This window comes from Otolemur garnettii, unplaced genomic scaffold (assembly GCF_000181295.1).
Source record: "Otolemur garnettii isolate 467f Iridium unplaced genomic scaffold, OtoGar3 scaffold00018, whole genome shotgun sequence".
NCBI lineage: Eukaryota > Metazoa > Chordata > Mammalia > Primates > Galagidae > Otolemur > Otolemur garnettii.
Window position 1 is genome coordinate 6385281 of NW_003852413.1, and position 15243 is coordinate 6400523.

A 15243-nucleotide genomic window follows, 5' to 3' on the forward strand; every position below is an offset into this window, starting at 1 on the left:
GACAGGGTCTCACACTTGCTCAGACTGGTCTTGAACCTGTGAGCTCATGCAATCCGCCCACCTTGGCCTCCCAGAGTGCTAGGCATGAGCCACCACACCTGGCCGTCCTTCAGGGTCTTGAGTACCTGGGGCCACCCCTCCCTCCCATCCCCACCTTCTTTTCAGGAGGCCAGTTTAGAAAAGGCCTGAGTCAGACCCACTATGCTTCTAATTTCTTCCTGCCACTGATAGGTATCTAGTCTTGAGGGTGAGCTGCCTTGCCTGTGAGCCTTATTTCCCACCCAATACACAGGATGATGCCACCACTATGAGAGCAGGGCTGTCCAGGACAACCCCAAGTGGCCACCAGACATGTGGGGAAGGCTTGGCTGCCCTGTAGCACACACAGGCCTTGTCCCATGAGGCCCTGCTTCCTTCTGAGGTTCCCCGTCCTTCCATAGCATCCCATTGGCACCTTCTCCAGGTGGACAACTCTGGAACCAAGGCTCCCTCAGGAACAACATGAGGGCAGTATACTTCATAGTGACAACACCTGGACAGAGCCCAAGAGAGTGGCTTCAAATTTAAATACCATGGTTCCCGGGGATTCCCCAGGCCCAGAGGAGGCAGCACTGCTGAACATGCAAATAAGACCCATGAGCCCAAGTGGGGCAATTCTAAGAGGGACTGGGCATGGGCAGGGAGGCATGAGGGCCAGGTCAGTTAAGAGAGGCCTGAGGTGGTCTTGCCAGGAACAGGAAAGGGAGGAATGTGGACTTGGGGGAAGAACTATAAGCAGATGCTAGAAGGGACAGGGAGAGTCCACCCTTCCCTCCCAGGGCCCAGGATCCTGGGAGACCAGGGCAGGGAAGAGTGAGGGTTCACAGGGCACTTCTGGTTGTGCCTAGTCACCTCCCACTTTGGTGCCCTTTCCACACCCTTGCCATCCCGACTCCTCGCAGCCTTTTAAGACTTGGTTGTCCCACTGTGTGCAAGGTCCACTGGGGTGGCAACACTCCCTCTTAAATGTGTTTAGGGTTTAGGAATGGTTCTAGGTCCCTGGAAGAGGGAGTGTACATGGTTTCCCTTAAAGGAGGCTCCCACCTGGGCAGGGATGTGGGCTCAAAGGCTCCCAGCAACCCCAGATCATCCCCTCTACTCAGGGCAAAGAGTTGGGGCAGCAGACACAGCCCCTTGGTGGACACACAATTCTCAGACCAGCCCTCCCAGCCATTCTAATTCCCAGCTGTTTCCAGCTCAAGTTCAAGCTAAGAGGCTGACTAAAGCCTGGCAGCCACTGGGGCCTCCTGAGCACAGCATCCGGCCCACCTGGCCCCGCCCCCATCTTGCTACCTGGCTCAGATGACCTCTGCCAAGGGAAGAAAGAACAATGAACTCCTTTGACAGAGCTGGGAAAGGAAAGCAAAGATTTGTAGGAGCAGCCAAACTGCAACATTAGCCTGGAGAGGGACAGAAAACCCATCTGTCCCACTTTGGGTCCAGGATGTCTTTCCAGGTCCCAGAAGGGAAGAAGGCAAGGGATGTTTATCAGAGACAGTGGGGGCCCTACGGCCTGCCAGCAGCCAGGGAAGACCCCCTAAGAACAAGGACCTGAGGAGTCCCTGGTACTTGTCAGGGGTGGAAGGGAAGAAATGCTGGGGACCATAGCCCCTGGAGGTTGCCCAGGGCCACAGGGGGCACGCCCGCCTGGCTGGCTGGGCGGCTTGGCCCGATACTGGGTGTGACTAGCTCAGATTCCTGGTGGTGGCAGCAACCTGGGCCTCCCTGCATGGCTGTCACCCGACACTGGGGCCCAACTGTGTAAAAGCCAAGACAAAACCACCTGACCATTGGCAAGGGCAGCCAGTTGGAACACACTGTTTGTTTAGGACTTGGGGGCACAGGGAGGGTGGGCATGGGCAGGAACAACCGAGGCAGGTGTGTCTGCAGGGCCCAGGCAGACCTGCTCATCCTTATGGGCGAGGCTGCTTGGGTTTCACCAGGGCAGTTTGCAGGCTACCAGCAGCTGGCAAGAGAGAGGTTTTACTTTGATGTGAAGGTTACATTCTCTGCCTGAGTTACTACTTCCCTACTGAGGTCCCATGGTCCCTCACTTGGTCCTTGGTAGCTTTGCCCTTGCATTGCTGGCTGACTTATCTCTCCAAGTCCTCCCCTACAGGCTTGAGGACCCACAACACATTAATAGCTGTTTCACAGGTGAAAATACTGAGGCTCAGAGGGGTGCAGCAACCACCCCAGGGCTGCCCAGTGAGTTGGCAGGTATAACTGGGATGTCCTTATTCCTAGTCAGTGCCTTTCTAGGATATGATCAGGCTGTGACAGGCCCCAGGCCCTCAGTTTCCTCCCCTGTGAATGGGAATATTCAGCTGAGTCCCTGAGAGGAGGGGGTGATGTGATGGCAAGGCATAGTCTGACCTGTGCCCAGCACAACTTGAAGCAATTAAGTCTCTGATGGAGGGGCTGCTATGCTGGGGCTCAGGATATACCCTCCCAAAATATGACTGTGGGAGACCAAAATATGCCACCCCAAAATGTACTTCTCTGGCATATCTTGGGCTGACTATTCTGAGAAAGCACAGAGACAGGAGTAGCTCTGAAAAGCCACCCTTTTTGTAAAATAAGTTTACATCTATAAAGGAAATCTATTTTAGTAAAACACAGGTAATCCAATATACATGGGACCAGAGTGTTTTGTATTTCAAAATTTACTGCATGTTGGCTCAGCACCCGTAGCACAGTGGTTATGGCACCAGCCACATACACCAAGGGTGGCGGGTTCGAACCCACTGGGTAGCTAAACAACTGCAATGACAAGAACAACAAATATCTGTGTGTTATGGAGGGCGCCTGTAGTCCTAGCTACTTGGGAGGCTGAGATCAGAGAATCACTTAAGCCTAAGAGTTTGAGGTTGCTGTGAACTTGATGCCATGGCACTCTACTGAGGGGGACATAGTAAGACTGTCTCAAAAAAAAATAAAAACATTACTGCATGTTAAAATATTGGCATTATACTCACAAATGAGCACCTTAAATCCAGAATATTACAATGAGCATTTCCTTTGGGGCTCAAAAAGCACCGGGTTTTGGAGCATTTCAGATGTCAGATTTAGTAAGAGAATTGCTCTAAGACAACATTTATTACCTGAGATACAATCTTTGCGCAACAAGACAACTTTTATTCACCTACATATCTTTCCCTACCCCCCAAAACCAGGCCGCTGTCCTCTCAGGCCCTATTCTTGTCTGCAGCTCAGGGTGCTATACAGCAGTCCCCAAGACTCCCAGCAGGCACCTGAAATCATGGATCAGACTAAGCCTCATATACCATGGTTTTTCCTATACATTCCTACCTATGATAAAGTTTAATTTATAAATGAGGCACAGTATGAGACCTACAGTAATAAGGTATTACAGAACAATTATAATACCCTGTAATTAAAGTTATGTGAATGTAGCCGCTCTCTCAAAATATCCTGTTGTATGGATTGAGCATCCCTAACCTGAAAATCCAAAATCAAAAATGCTCAAACTAGAGAGTTTTTTTTTTTCTTTTTAGAGATAGATTTATTGTCACCTCGGTAGAGTGCTGTGGCGTGACACCTCGGTAGAGTGCTGTGGTGTGACACCTCACAGCATCCTCCAGCTCCTGGGCTTAGGTGATTCTCCTGCCTCAGCCTCCAGAGTAGCTGGGACTACAGGTGCCCTCCACAATGCCCAGCTATTTTTTTGTTGCAGTTTGGCTGGGGCCAGGTTCGAACCTGCCACCCTCAGTATATGAGGCCGGCGCCATACCCACTGAGCCACAGGTGCTGCCCAACTAGAGAGTTTTTGAAAGCAGACATGACGCTCAAAGGAAATGCTCATTGGTGCATTTTATATTAAAGATGTTCAACCAGTAAGTATAATGCAAATATTCCAAAATTTAAAAAAACCCTGAAATCTGAAACATTTCTGGTCCTAAGAATTTCAGATAAGGGATGTTTGATCTGTATTGTGTTCACCTGCTTTTGGATTTTGGGTTTCTGAACCCATGAAAAGTGAAATCAGGGATAAGGGGCACTGCTGTATAAGCTGTAATCATCTGACCCTTCACGTCTCATATTTTGTGGATGGTTTCCTTCCAGTTAACCTGCCTTATGTCAATTTATTTTATTTTACTTTTATTTTTTTTGAGACAGTCTCATTGTGTCCTCGGGGATAGGGAACTGTGGAGTCACAGCAACCTCAAACTCTTGGGCTTAAGCAATTCTCTTGCCTCAGCCTCCCAAGTAGCTGAGACTACAGGCACCTGCCACAATGCCTGACTATTTTTGTTGTTGTTGTTGTAGTCGTCCTTGTTATTCAGCTGGCCCGGGCTGGGTTAGAACCTGCCAGCCTGGGTGTATGTGGCCAGCACCCTATTCACTGAGCTACAGGTGCCACTGCCTTATGTCAATGTAATTCATAGCCCGGCCAAGGAACCTAGAAGGCTGGAGGGACACCAGCTTTTGTTCCCTTACAAAGTCCCTTTTACAGATGAGGAAAATGAACAGCAGAGAGGCTATGTTATACGTCCATGATCACACAGCTAGCACCTAGACCCAGGCCATCCAGCTCCAGAATCCCTGCTCCTGACCCCTGCACTGCCAGCTGGAGTTGCCTCTCAGCTGCCCCCGCCCCTCCAGAGTCAGAGAATCTGTTCAAGGAAATGAGAGATGAGACTCTCAGGGCCACTGGGGCAATGAGCTTGGCCAGAAGAAGCTGAAGAGAGAGGCCCAGAACTGGTTTAGAAGCCAGCAGCTGTGCCCAGCGCCACTGTCCCAACATAGTGCTCCACTGGCTTTTCAGGACAATTGGGAGAGATGACCAGCTACACCACTGTGAACACTCTAAAGGGGACTGACCCTCACCTAAACCAGCAGTTCATACCAACTCAGTGGGATAGCTTTGTTCATGATCTCCATTTCAGATATGAGTGAGCTGTGTAAGGCAGGCATTGGTTAGGGGCTAGCTCAGCACTACCAGCCACCTACTAGCCATCGGGCACGCTACCTCCTCATAAGGGGAAGTCATAGTTGCTATTCTGTCCAAGTCAAAACAATCAAAATTTTCACTTTCCCCGAAACCAGCTTCTCACCTCTCCTGGCCTGGGCTCCCACCTCCCAGTGCCTGGGACCACTACCCATCCATGACAGTGACACCATGGTCCTCCCAGACGCCCACCTTCCTCCTCTGTCCCCACTCTCTTCACTGTCGCTCCCCTGATTGCTGAGCTTACCCACTTGACTCAGTGAGTAAAAGTACCCCCAGCTCTATCTTCCCTAAATTGTAAAGGGGACCACTCCTGTGCTACTCAAAAACTATCAGGGCCATGTGCCCCAGACTTCCAGCTTCCAGCCCACAGTCCCATGCAGGGCCCTAACCCTCCATGACCTAGCCTCACCCTCCAGGCCCACCCTTCCAGCTCCACAGTACCATTCAAGCCTGAATAGACTGAATGAGACTATGTATGGTTCCCTAACCCCTTCCTTCACAGTCTGCTTCCATCTCTCTACTCCCAAGACTTGGAATTTGAGGCCATTGGCCCAGTCCCTTCCCAGATGGTAAAAGTGGAGGTCAAAGGCCTTATCAGGTGAGATTCACCCAGCCCCAGGCCTGGGGCTATATACATTTTAGATGCTCCCAGGATGTTTCTTGCATTTGAATGGAAGGAGGAAGACAGACCAGTAGAGGAATTCCAGGAACCTCCCCCTCCTCCCCTTGGAGTGGGGCAGCCAAGTTTGGGTACCACCAGCAGAGGGTTGAGAATGGAGAGAGGATTTCTCTGCCCTGGCCCCACCCCAGCCTCACCCAGCAGCACAGACAGAACTCAGGGGTGGGGGTTCTTCCTTTGCTGAGCCTGTCTGTCCAGTTTCTGCCACCTGCCACCTTCTGAGAGTGAGAGATTGGAGGTAACTGGGGGTCACCCAGGCTTCCCAGTGGACACTTTAGTTTTGAGACCCACACCTAGCACCTAGGGCTGTTCCTTCTGGAGCAAGGGCAGCAGGCCCCAGGTATCCCAAGATCCCCCATTCTCTCTTTTTTTTTTTTTTTTTTTGAGACAGAGCCTCAAACTGTCTCCCTGGGTAGAGTGCCATGACATCACAGCTCACAGCAACCCCCAACTCCTCAAGCGATTCTCCTGCCTCCCAAGTAGCTGGGACTACACACACTTGCCACAGTGCTCGGCTATTTTTTGGTTGCAGCCGTCATTGTTGTTTGGCGGGCCCAGGATGGATTCGAACCCACCAGCGCAGGTGTATGTGGCTGGCGCCTGACCCGCTTGAGCCACAGGTACCGAGATTTTTTTTAAGAGACAGAGTCTCACTTAATAGCCCTCAGTAGAGTCCCATGGCTTCACAGCTCACAGCAACCTCCAACTCCTGGGCTTAGGCAATTCTCTTGCCTCAGCCTCCAGAGTAGCTGAGATTACAGTCCCCTCACAACACCCGGCTATTTTTTTGTTGCAGTTTGGCTGGGGCCAGGTTCGAACCCACCACCCTCCATATATGGGGCTGGTGCCCTGCCCACTGAGCCATGGGCGCCACCCCTGAGATTCCCCCATTCTCAATACCTGCACACCTATTTCTTGAGCCCCAAAGCAAGTGAGAAAGTATACACTAGGAAAGCTCTAATATGTCTCTGGCGTGGGTGATAGGTACATAGTCGCTCAGCTTCTAAGTGGAGAAGTTGGATTAGAACCTGGGCAAGTTGACTTCTGTACTCCTCAAATCAATATCAACAAAAAAACTAAGCAGAATTCCTCATTTTGGACAAGGAGACACTCCTATCCAAACTAGTCTAAAATCCTCTGGTTCCTTTTGGGGGCAGAGCAGCCCAAACCAATGCCTCTTGGTGTAAATTACATTTCCACCCCTCAGCATGCCCAGGGAGTAGCCCTAGACTCCCCAGGGAGAAGCATCCTGGGGTCCCACTTCCCGGCAGAGATCAAAGCACAGGAGAGAAGGCTAATTAACCCTAAAGGCTCCAGATTGCCTGCTGGCCAAGGAGCTAATGAGCCACTTCCTGTCTTCAGGCCTGCACTGACCTCCTCTGGCCCTAGCCCCTTTGAGGAAGCCCTGTGGGGCTTCTGGGGCCATAAGAGCAGGTTTGGGATTGGGAAAATCTCCTGGGCGCCCCTTCCTACTCACCCAGGCCTAGAGCCTACACGAAGGAATCATGTGTTCAGACTGTAGGGAGGCAGAATTTTCCTTTGGGGACAATTCAAGAAGGGAGAGGCAGGCATAGTCTGCCCCTCAGGGACCTGGAACAAATTCAACATCCTTAAGCCTCCTTGACAACTCTGTCGGGAGGTAGGCAGGGCAGATCATTTTATCCCCATTTTCCAGGTGGGAAAACTGAGGCTCAGTGAGGTGTAGTGACTCACAGAGGTCGTCACATAGCCACTGAGAGATTTGGGACAAGGAGTCCCAACTTGTGGGCATCCTACTACCTTTTCTGGAACAGCCCTTTAACCAGACCCCATGTCCAAAGTCAGAGTCCTGAGAGGTGTTTCAGGCAGTGCCAAGTCCATATTGTGCCTTAATCCAGAAGAAAGAAACCTGACACTTTCCAGCCCCGACTGTGCTGCCTGGCTCCGCCTGGCCCCAGCTTCTGGGGTTACCCCTCCTGCTTTCCCTTACTCACCTTGTTAAACTGGAACAGGTCCCGCTTGAGCCTCTCCCGGGCAGGATCATGCCCTGGTCTCAGGAACCGCCTCATCTTGCTTAGCTTGTAGCCCCCACTGGAGACCTAGAGAAATGGTGGGGGAGAGATATTGAGCACCAGGGCACAGGCAAACACATGGCCCTGCCCCAAGACCCAGCTGGCAGCACCCAGTTAGGGATCAGGATGAGCCTAGGCAGCTTGGAGCCTCTCTGCCCAAGCCTAGCAGGCTGGGCCAGGCCAGTGTCACAGCGACCACCCCACATACCCTTGGCTTCCCAACACTCAGGACAAACCTCTCTATCCCTCTACCCAGGAAGCCATTTAGCCTGGCTTTATAGGAACAAGGAGAGCCTGCAGGCCCCGAGGTTAATTAGTTTAATTATTAACCAGTTTTCTGAAAAACCGTAAAACTCCCAGTTAAACAAAAAGGGAAACTTCTCAAGCTTCCACTCTCCAAAGCCAGGTGGAAGGTGGAAACACAAAGGCTGCTCCCAGATCAGAGCTCAGGTCAAGACAGGAGAGAGGCCTGGGGCAACTCCAGGCCAGAGGCAAGGGGGAAGATTCTTCCCTCTAACTTCAGAGAAGGCTGTCAAGGGGCTCCCTTTTGAGTCTCTGCCACTTAGTAAGACACTTAGCCAGGAGCAACTGGGGTCTTAGTAGTAGCCTTAGCCGCAGGACTCCCCACGGGGCCCCACCCATCCGGCTTTCCCAGTTTCAGCGCCCCCCCTCTGATGGAGTACACTCAGAAAGGCTCCTTTGCCCATGGGCCCAAATGGAGAATAATCAGGAATAGAAATCTGCTCCCAGTGAAGAAATAGGCTCAAGGCCCAAACTCCCCACCCACCAAAGAACCATTCCCAACTCAAGGGGACACTATTTCTGAATTATCTTGGGGGAAGAATCATTTCCAGCTTCTGGCTTCCAATAGCCCAGCATCCAGCTGACCAAAGGACACCAAGGCCAGTCCTTGGGAAACACAAGGCCTCAGGGTGCACCCCATGGATGCCTGCATTCATTCTCTCTAAGGGAAGGAAGGAAGTGACCCCTCCCCAACCTGGAGATGCTTACTCTAGGGGGAGAAGAGATACCTGCCCAAAGTAGGAAGGGCAGAGCCTCTGGGGTATTTCAAGTGAGATCTGAAGGATGCCCAGAAAGTGAGATCTGAAGAATGCCCAGAAAATGGGATCTTCCAGGGAGGTGGCAACATAACTATCCAGCCAGGACTATACATGAGAAAGGCCCCTGTGTGATCAGCACAGAGTTAGGGAAGTCTTCTGCTAGAGTAGCCCAAGGCTTGCCATACTAGGAGGGATCACCCCACTCTGTCTTCAGAAAGGATCTGCAGGGTGGGTCAGTTACTTTCAAACCAAGCACCAGGAAGCAGCCCTCAGCACTGTCATCTTTTCGGAGAGACTAAAAAGGAAGGGAGGCATGGCAAAAGTAGGTTTGTACCTTCACATTTTGGGGGAGCCAGGCCAGAAGTGGGACTCCCATTTTGCTGGCAAGAGCAGGTACCCTGTGAAACTCCCAGTAGCCCCTTGATCAAGGCCCCAAGCGGGTTCAGGGAACAGGCACAAGCTGGGAAGGCTGGAGTGGGGGTGGGGATTCTGGGATTGGAAATGAAAACAGATTCCTTCCTCCCAGAGCCAGCAGAGCAATAAGGCCTGGAGGAGGGCAGCAGCTCATAAATTATCAGCCAGACTCCTGGGGGGCTCACCCTGCCCCCCTGGTCTGAGGTCACTGGGTCACAAGTCAGAGGAAACCACCAGGAGTGGCTCCCCTGGAGGGCCACAGGGACCTGCAGAGTCTAGGGAGGGGACAAGCGGGTACAGGCCATCCATGCCAAAGACCACACAGGGCTCAAAAACAACCAGGCAGACAGACTTGGGGGTGGGAGGAGGTGCAGGTAAGGAGGGTGATGCAGAAATGGCACCCGGAGAGGACCCCACTCTGGGGTAAACAACATTCAGCACCCACCAACCAACCAACCAACCAACCCCACCCCACCCCCCCCACACACACACGGATGCCCCTTATAGCCCCGGCTGGGCACAGGCATTATACCAGTCCCTTCCTGTGTGGTTATTATCATGTAATCTGTTGTAGAAAAAGCAAACAAACAATACACAGAAGAAAATCTTCCCTAAATCCCAGCACCCAGATACTGGCAGTCAATGCTGCTTCCGTGCCTTCTTTCCTTTGCACTGGGTGTGAGTTTATGGATGTGGCACACTTACATCCACACTTCTCCCCAACCCAGGAATATTCCCACTTGACAGGTGAGTAAAGGAAGACCACAGCAACTAAGCAACTCGTCCCAGGTCACCAAGTAGGAAAACTCGGAATTGACCCCCCCATGTCTGGCTAACTCCCAATCTGAGGGCTTTGGGAGACAGTAAAGGATGGATATGATAGGACAGAAGATGTCTAATGATACCCCTGCAGCTAAAAGGCAGGGACACCAAAAAACACACACTCCCACATGCCAAGCAGTGCAGGGTCTGGGACCTGCCCCTGCTTATGGGGTGCTGGTGAGGTCTAAGAGTGGACCTGCTGCTCATCCTACATGGGTTAGAACCCCCTGGGTGTGAAGTGATGGAACAGTGACCAAGGTGAGGTGGGGCCAGCATCTGCCCCTCATTCCAACCAACCTGACAGCCCAGGTTAAGGCATGAAAAAATGCTATCCCTTGGCTTAGTGCCCATAGCACAGTGGTTACGGCACCAGCCACATGCACTGAGGGTGGCGGGTTCGAATCCAGCATGGACCAGCTGAACAACTGCAACAAAAAAATAGCTGGGTGTTGTGGTGGGTGCCTGTCGTCCCAGCTACTTGGGAGGCTGCGGCAAGAGAATCGCTTAAGCCCAAGAGTTTGAGGTTGCTATGAGCTGTGATGCCATAGCACTCTACCAAGGGTGACATAGTGAGACTCTGTGTCAAAAAACAAAACAAAACACTATCCCTTCTTGAAGGGGGTGGGAAGACAGGTTTGGGCCTGGCTGTCCTCACCTCCAGGTAGCCCCTCAGCTCCACTCAGCCCAGACAAGCAGGTTCTAGAGAAGGAAGCCAGACCTAAAGCTATCTGCAGTGGAACTGACCGTGCCTGGAGGGAGGCAGGACGTAAGTGAGAGAGCCCCAGGCCAGGGCCAACAGGCTAGGGGCTGCCACCAGAGTAAGGCTCCCTAAGCTGTGTGTAATGGGGAGTGGCACTCCCTCCCACACAGGCCCCTTGAGGTATGGCACTCTGCACAGAGCTGGGCAGGGAGGAGGCACCTTCCCAGGATGGGGAGGCAGTAGGGACAGGGAGAGACGCAGACGGGGCTGGAGAGCAAAGGAAGACACTAAGACCTTGTAACCAGGGTTTGGTGGCTGGAAGCCCTCAGTAGTGACCACTGCTTCATCAAGGCCTGTGCACTCACTGTTCCTTCTGCCTGAGACACTTTTCCTCCAGACACCAGCATGCTTCCCACTTGACCTAGGTCCCAACCTGTGATGTCCCCAGACATCCTCTCCCCCTTCCCTGCTTTGCTTTTCTCCTTAGCACCTGCCATGCTTGAACACACCAAAGAGTTTACTTAATCCAGCCGGCTGCCTGTGTAATCCTCCTGGAGAAGACACTTTCTTTCTCTTAGCCAGAGACTGTCATCCTTTTATTCCCTATGGCATCTGAGGGCACACAGTGCGTGCTCACTGTTAAGTGCTGACTGAATGGATGAACTGGGGAGGTCATATCTCCACTCAAGACTGAATGATAGATGGGGTCAGCTGTGGTGAGACTTGGGGCACAGCATGTCAGGCAAAGTAACAGGTGCAAAGCCTCACAAAAGAAGTGTGTGTGTTACAGAAGGGTAGGGACAAAGTGGGGTCCAGTGCAGAGACCTACCCAGATGACATGGAGAGCTGACAAAATGCACCTCCTAGGCTTCAGCAAAGAGCTTCAGTTTTCCCACAATGACAGCCCTGAACAGGGGTTGATGTGGTCTGCCCTCCTTTTCCCCCACACTGGCCCCCTCCTGCCATCTGCTCTGACCCCACCCCAGGCCACAGTCACCATGGCCTCTGCAGTTCTGTCTCTAGCATTCTATGAAATACCTCCTTGCCCCCTGAAGCAGCATATCAAGAGTCACCCTTCAAAACGCCTTTCCCATCTGAACCCATCCTGACCATTTTTGTCATCTCCCCCGCTTCAGTCCCAGCCTGTGCCATAGGTTGAAATGATCCCTTAAAACTACGGTGGATGCCTATATATAATCCCAGCACTCTGAGAGGCTGAGGCAGGATCATTCCTTGAACTCAGGAGTTTGAGACCAGTCTGAGTGAGACCCTGCCTCTACTCAAAATAGAAAAATTAGCCAGGTGTCACGGTGGGCGCCTATAGTCCCAGCTACTTGGGAAGCTGAGGCAGGAAGATCAGTTGAGCCCAGGAGTTTGAAGTTGCTTAGAACTGGGCTGAAGTCATGAGGGCTCAGTCACTGAAAGGGCAAAAAACTGTCTCATGACCTGGAAGCCTATATATCAAGAGTCCAGTAGAATCTATTAAAAATATTTATATCTTGTTCCCCATCACAAACTGGGTTTTAAAAAAATTTACATCTGTAGACAACATACTGGAAGGGTTACAGGATTAGTACTGATTCTTTCTTCTTTTTGTTTATCTGCCTTCCAAGCAGGGGAGATAAGAGAATCAGCTAGGAGAAGGAAGGCCCAGGCAGTGGTCAGGTGGAGGTTGGGCCTCACTCAGACCAGACGGTGGACACCCCTGTGCTCAGGACAGTTAACTCGAATGGGAAGAGGTACCCCAGTGGACATCGAATAGATATAAAGGTCCAGAAAACCAGATAGAAAGGTGGCAGAACCAGGTATATGACCTTGGGCTTCAGGGGTCCTGGGTATGACCCAATGGAGTTGTCCTGAGATTTCAACAGGAGGGCCCTTAAGAAGGTTTGGCAAATTCTCAGAGGCTGCACACTTCTGTGCCACTTCTCTTGAGAGGAACATGGGAGAAAGACAAGTTCAGAAGCCCCACAGGTTGAGAAGCCCCCGAAGTCCCCAAGCCCAATACTAGGAAGGGTGCGGGGCAGTTACTGGGGATACCACCTGGCTAGAGCACCACTCCAGAGATGGGAGTTCCTAAGAAGGAACGCTGTCTCCTCCTCACACACTCAAACCTTGGTCTCCATTCCTGCTTTTTGTCCCACTGTCCATGACCAGACCAGCATCTGAGCCACCCTCCCTGCTCTGTTTGCTCAAAGGAAGACACCAGGGTTAAGGGCCAGCCCACATGAGGCCTGCTGCCCTACAGCCAGTTCTATCCACATTCCACTGGAGTCTGTGCTTTGTGTGCACAGCTAGCCCCAGAGCTCCCTGTGGGCAGCTGATCCACCAATTTTCTTCCCTTCTTACTGTTCTAATCACCTCCAACTGCCACCAGCCAGGAAACAACCCTCAGTCTAGGACAGGTGTCCCTACACCCTGATGCCCACTTGGAAAATATAGGAGAGCTGGCTACTTGGTGACAGGCTAGGAAATTCATCCTGTCTTCCCTTCCCATCCTCTGCCTGAGGCCCCCATGCATCTCAAGAGCTCCATAAAGACACCAGCAGAAGCAGAGTGAGAATAACTGCTTGTCTCAGAGAGGCAGAGAGGATTCCCAGGCCAGAATGCTTGCCCCACACTAGCACTGTCTGGGGTGCCTGGGCCAATTTGTCCCCAGGGGAGCAAGGCTTAGCCAGGCTGAGCCAGCCCTTTTGACCTGCAAAAGTGGGAAGGGCCAGCCCCCCAGATTGTCCCTCATAGGCCATATAGTTCCACTGATCTGCTAGGGGTGGCCATGCCTAAGACTCAAGACTCCTCAGCCCAGGAGAAAAGTGGGGGCCCTGGGGCCACACCCAGCACCACTCACTAGGTGAGATGTCCAGCCACCTTCTCCCTGGGGGCCCCCCTCTCCCCTTCACTTGCACATCCCATAGCCTACTGCTGATTAAGAAGCTGACCTCCCCCCGCCCCCCACATCCTGTGTGAGGCTCGTGTGGCTGTGGCCTCCTGTTTGTCAGATATGACTCTGCCCCTGAACCTCCTACTGATGGGTGGGACAGGGCTCTAAGCCACAGGGGCAGCTGCTGACCCCCTTGGTGTCTGGCTATGCCAACTCAGATGCCCATGGCCACTTTGCTAGTGCCCCTGTCGCCCTGGGAAACCCAATCTCCAAGAGGCACCAGGCAGGCCCCTGGCCAGCAGCTTAGCAACCAAACCGTGGCTGAAGGGCAACTCCACAGAGGGGGACGTAGGAGAACACAGCCCTGGGTAGGTGGGGGAACCAGAGATGTGTTGTCACTGCTGTTGTTAGGTAATAAAAGCACTGAGAGCCAGCTACAGCCAGATGTTACTGCAAGCACTTTACACTCATCATGCCATTTAATTTTTATCATTACTCATAAAATGACCAATTCAGAGCAGTCTCAAGCCCAAATACTTAATAAGAGTCCACGTCCCAATCTGAACTCTTACCTGCCCGACTTCAGAACCCTATACCCAGACTTGGCGCCGTAGCTCAGTGGTTAGGGTGCTGGCCACATACACTGGGGCTGGTGGATTTGAACCTGGCCTGGACCTGCTAAAACAACAATGACAACTGGGCAGTGCCTGTGGCTCAAAGGAGTAGGGCGCCAGCCCCATATGCCAGGGTGGTGGGTTCAAACCCAGCAGCCCCAGCCAAAAAACTGCAAAACAAACAAACAAACAACGACAACTACAACAACCACAACAAAAAGAAAATAGCCAGGCATTGTGGCAGGCACCTATTGTCCCAGCTACTTGGGAGGCTGAGGCAAGAGAATCGCTTGAGCCCAAGAGTTTGAGGTTGCTGTGAGCTTTGACAGCACAGCACTCTACCGAGGGCAACATAGTGAGACTCTGACTCAAAAAAAAAAAAAAAAGAACCCTGTACCCAGGTCAGGCCTCTCTCCCAGGACCAAGAGGATAATAGTAGGCTGAATGGGCCCCCTTAGGGCCAGCATCCATACCCCTGCACCTTAGCAACCACAACCTGCCCATGAGGATGGGGTAAGGGGTTGGAATGCATGTGTTCCCTCATACACCCCATTCTAGAGGCCTCAGTTCCCTTCCACAATCCAACCCTAGACTCTTCGCGGAAGTGAACAATGGCATGTGGTCAAGTACAAGGAAAAACAAAACAATCTGGGAGAAGATAAGTAACCTGCCTGGGGCTGGGTAGGCAGGCCCTTAGCCCATCTAATAGAGCTTCAGGCCAGGGCCTGCTACCTGCCCCAAAGCCTGTACAGCTCTTCCAAGGAATTTCCAGATGTTCACTGCAAAGGAAGCATGGGCCAGTCTTGCCCGCGATTGTATCCCCAGTGACACACTAGAAGCACTCAAATTTTATTTAAAGATTCCTATGGCTCAGGTGCCTGTAACTCAAATGGCTAGGGCACCAGCCACATACACCGGAGCTGGCGGGTTCAAATCCAGCCCAGGCCTGCCAAACAATGACAACTACAACTAAAAAATAGCCGGGTGTTGTGGCAGGTGTCTGTAGT

General features: G+C 52.1%; 1 protein-coding gene across 4 annotated transcripts in view; it reads right to left on the reverse strand.

The window, feature by feature from the left end:
- Positions 1-15243, reverse strand: part of LLGL2 (LLGL2, scribble cell polarity complex component) — a 45020-nt gene that overhangs the window by 25037 nt on the left and 4740 nt on the right. The window contains exons 1-2 of one of the 4 annotated variants that reach the window (XM_023511157.1): positions 14195-14244; positions 7667-7771 (exon numbers count right to left, since the gene is read on the reverse strand). In XM_023511157.1, coding sequence (XP_023366925.1) covers positions 7667-7741 — 75 coding nt within the window. In that variant the 5' untranslated portion in view covers positions 7742-7771; positions 14195-14244. Of the gene's footprint in view, positions 1-7666; positions 7772-7952; positions 8007-14194; positions 14245-15243 lie in introns of those variants that run through there. The other 3 variants (XM_012803210.2, XM_023511156.1, XM_023511158.1) reach the window with 3 other exon arrangements.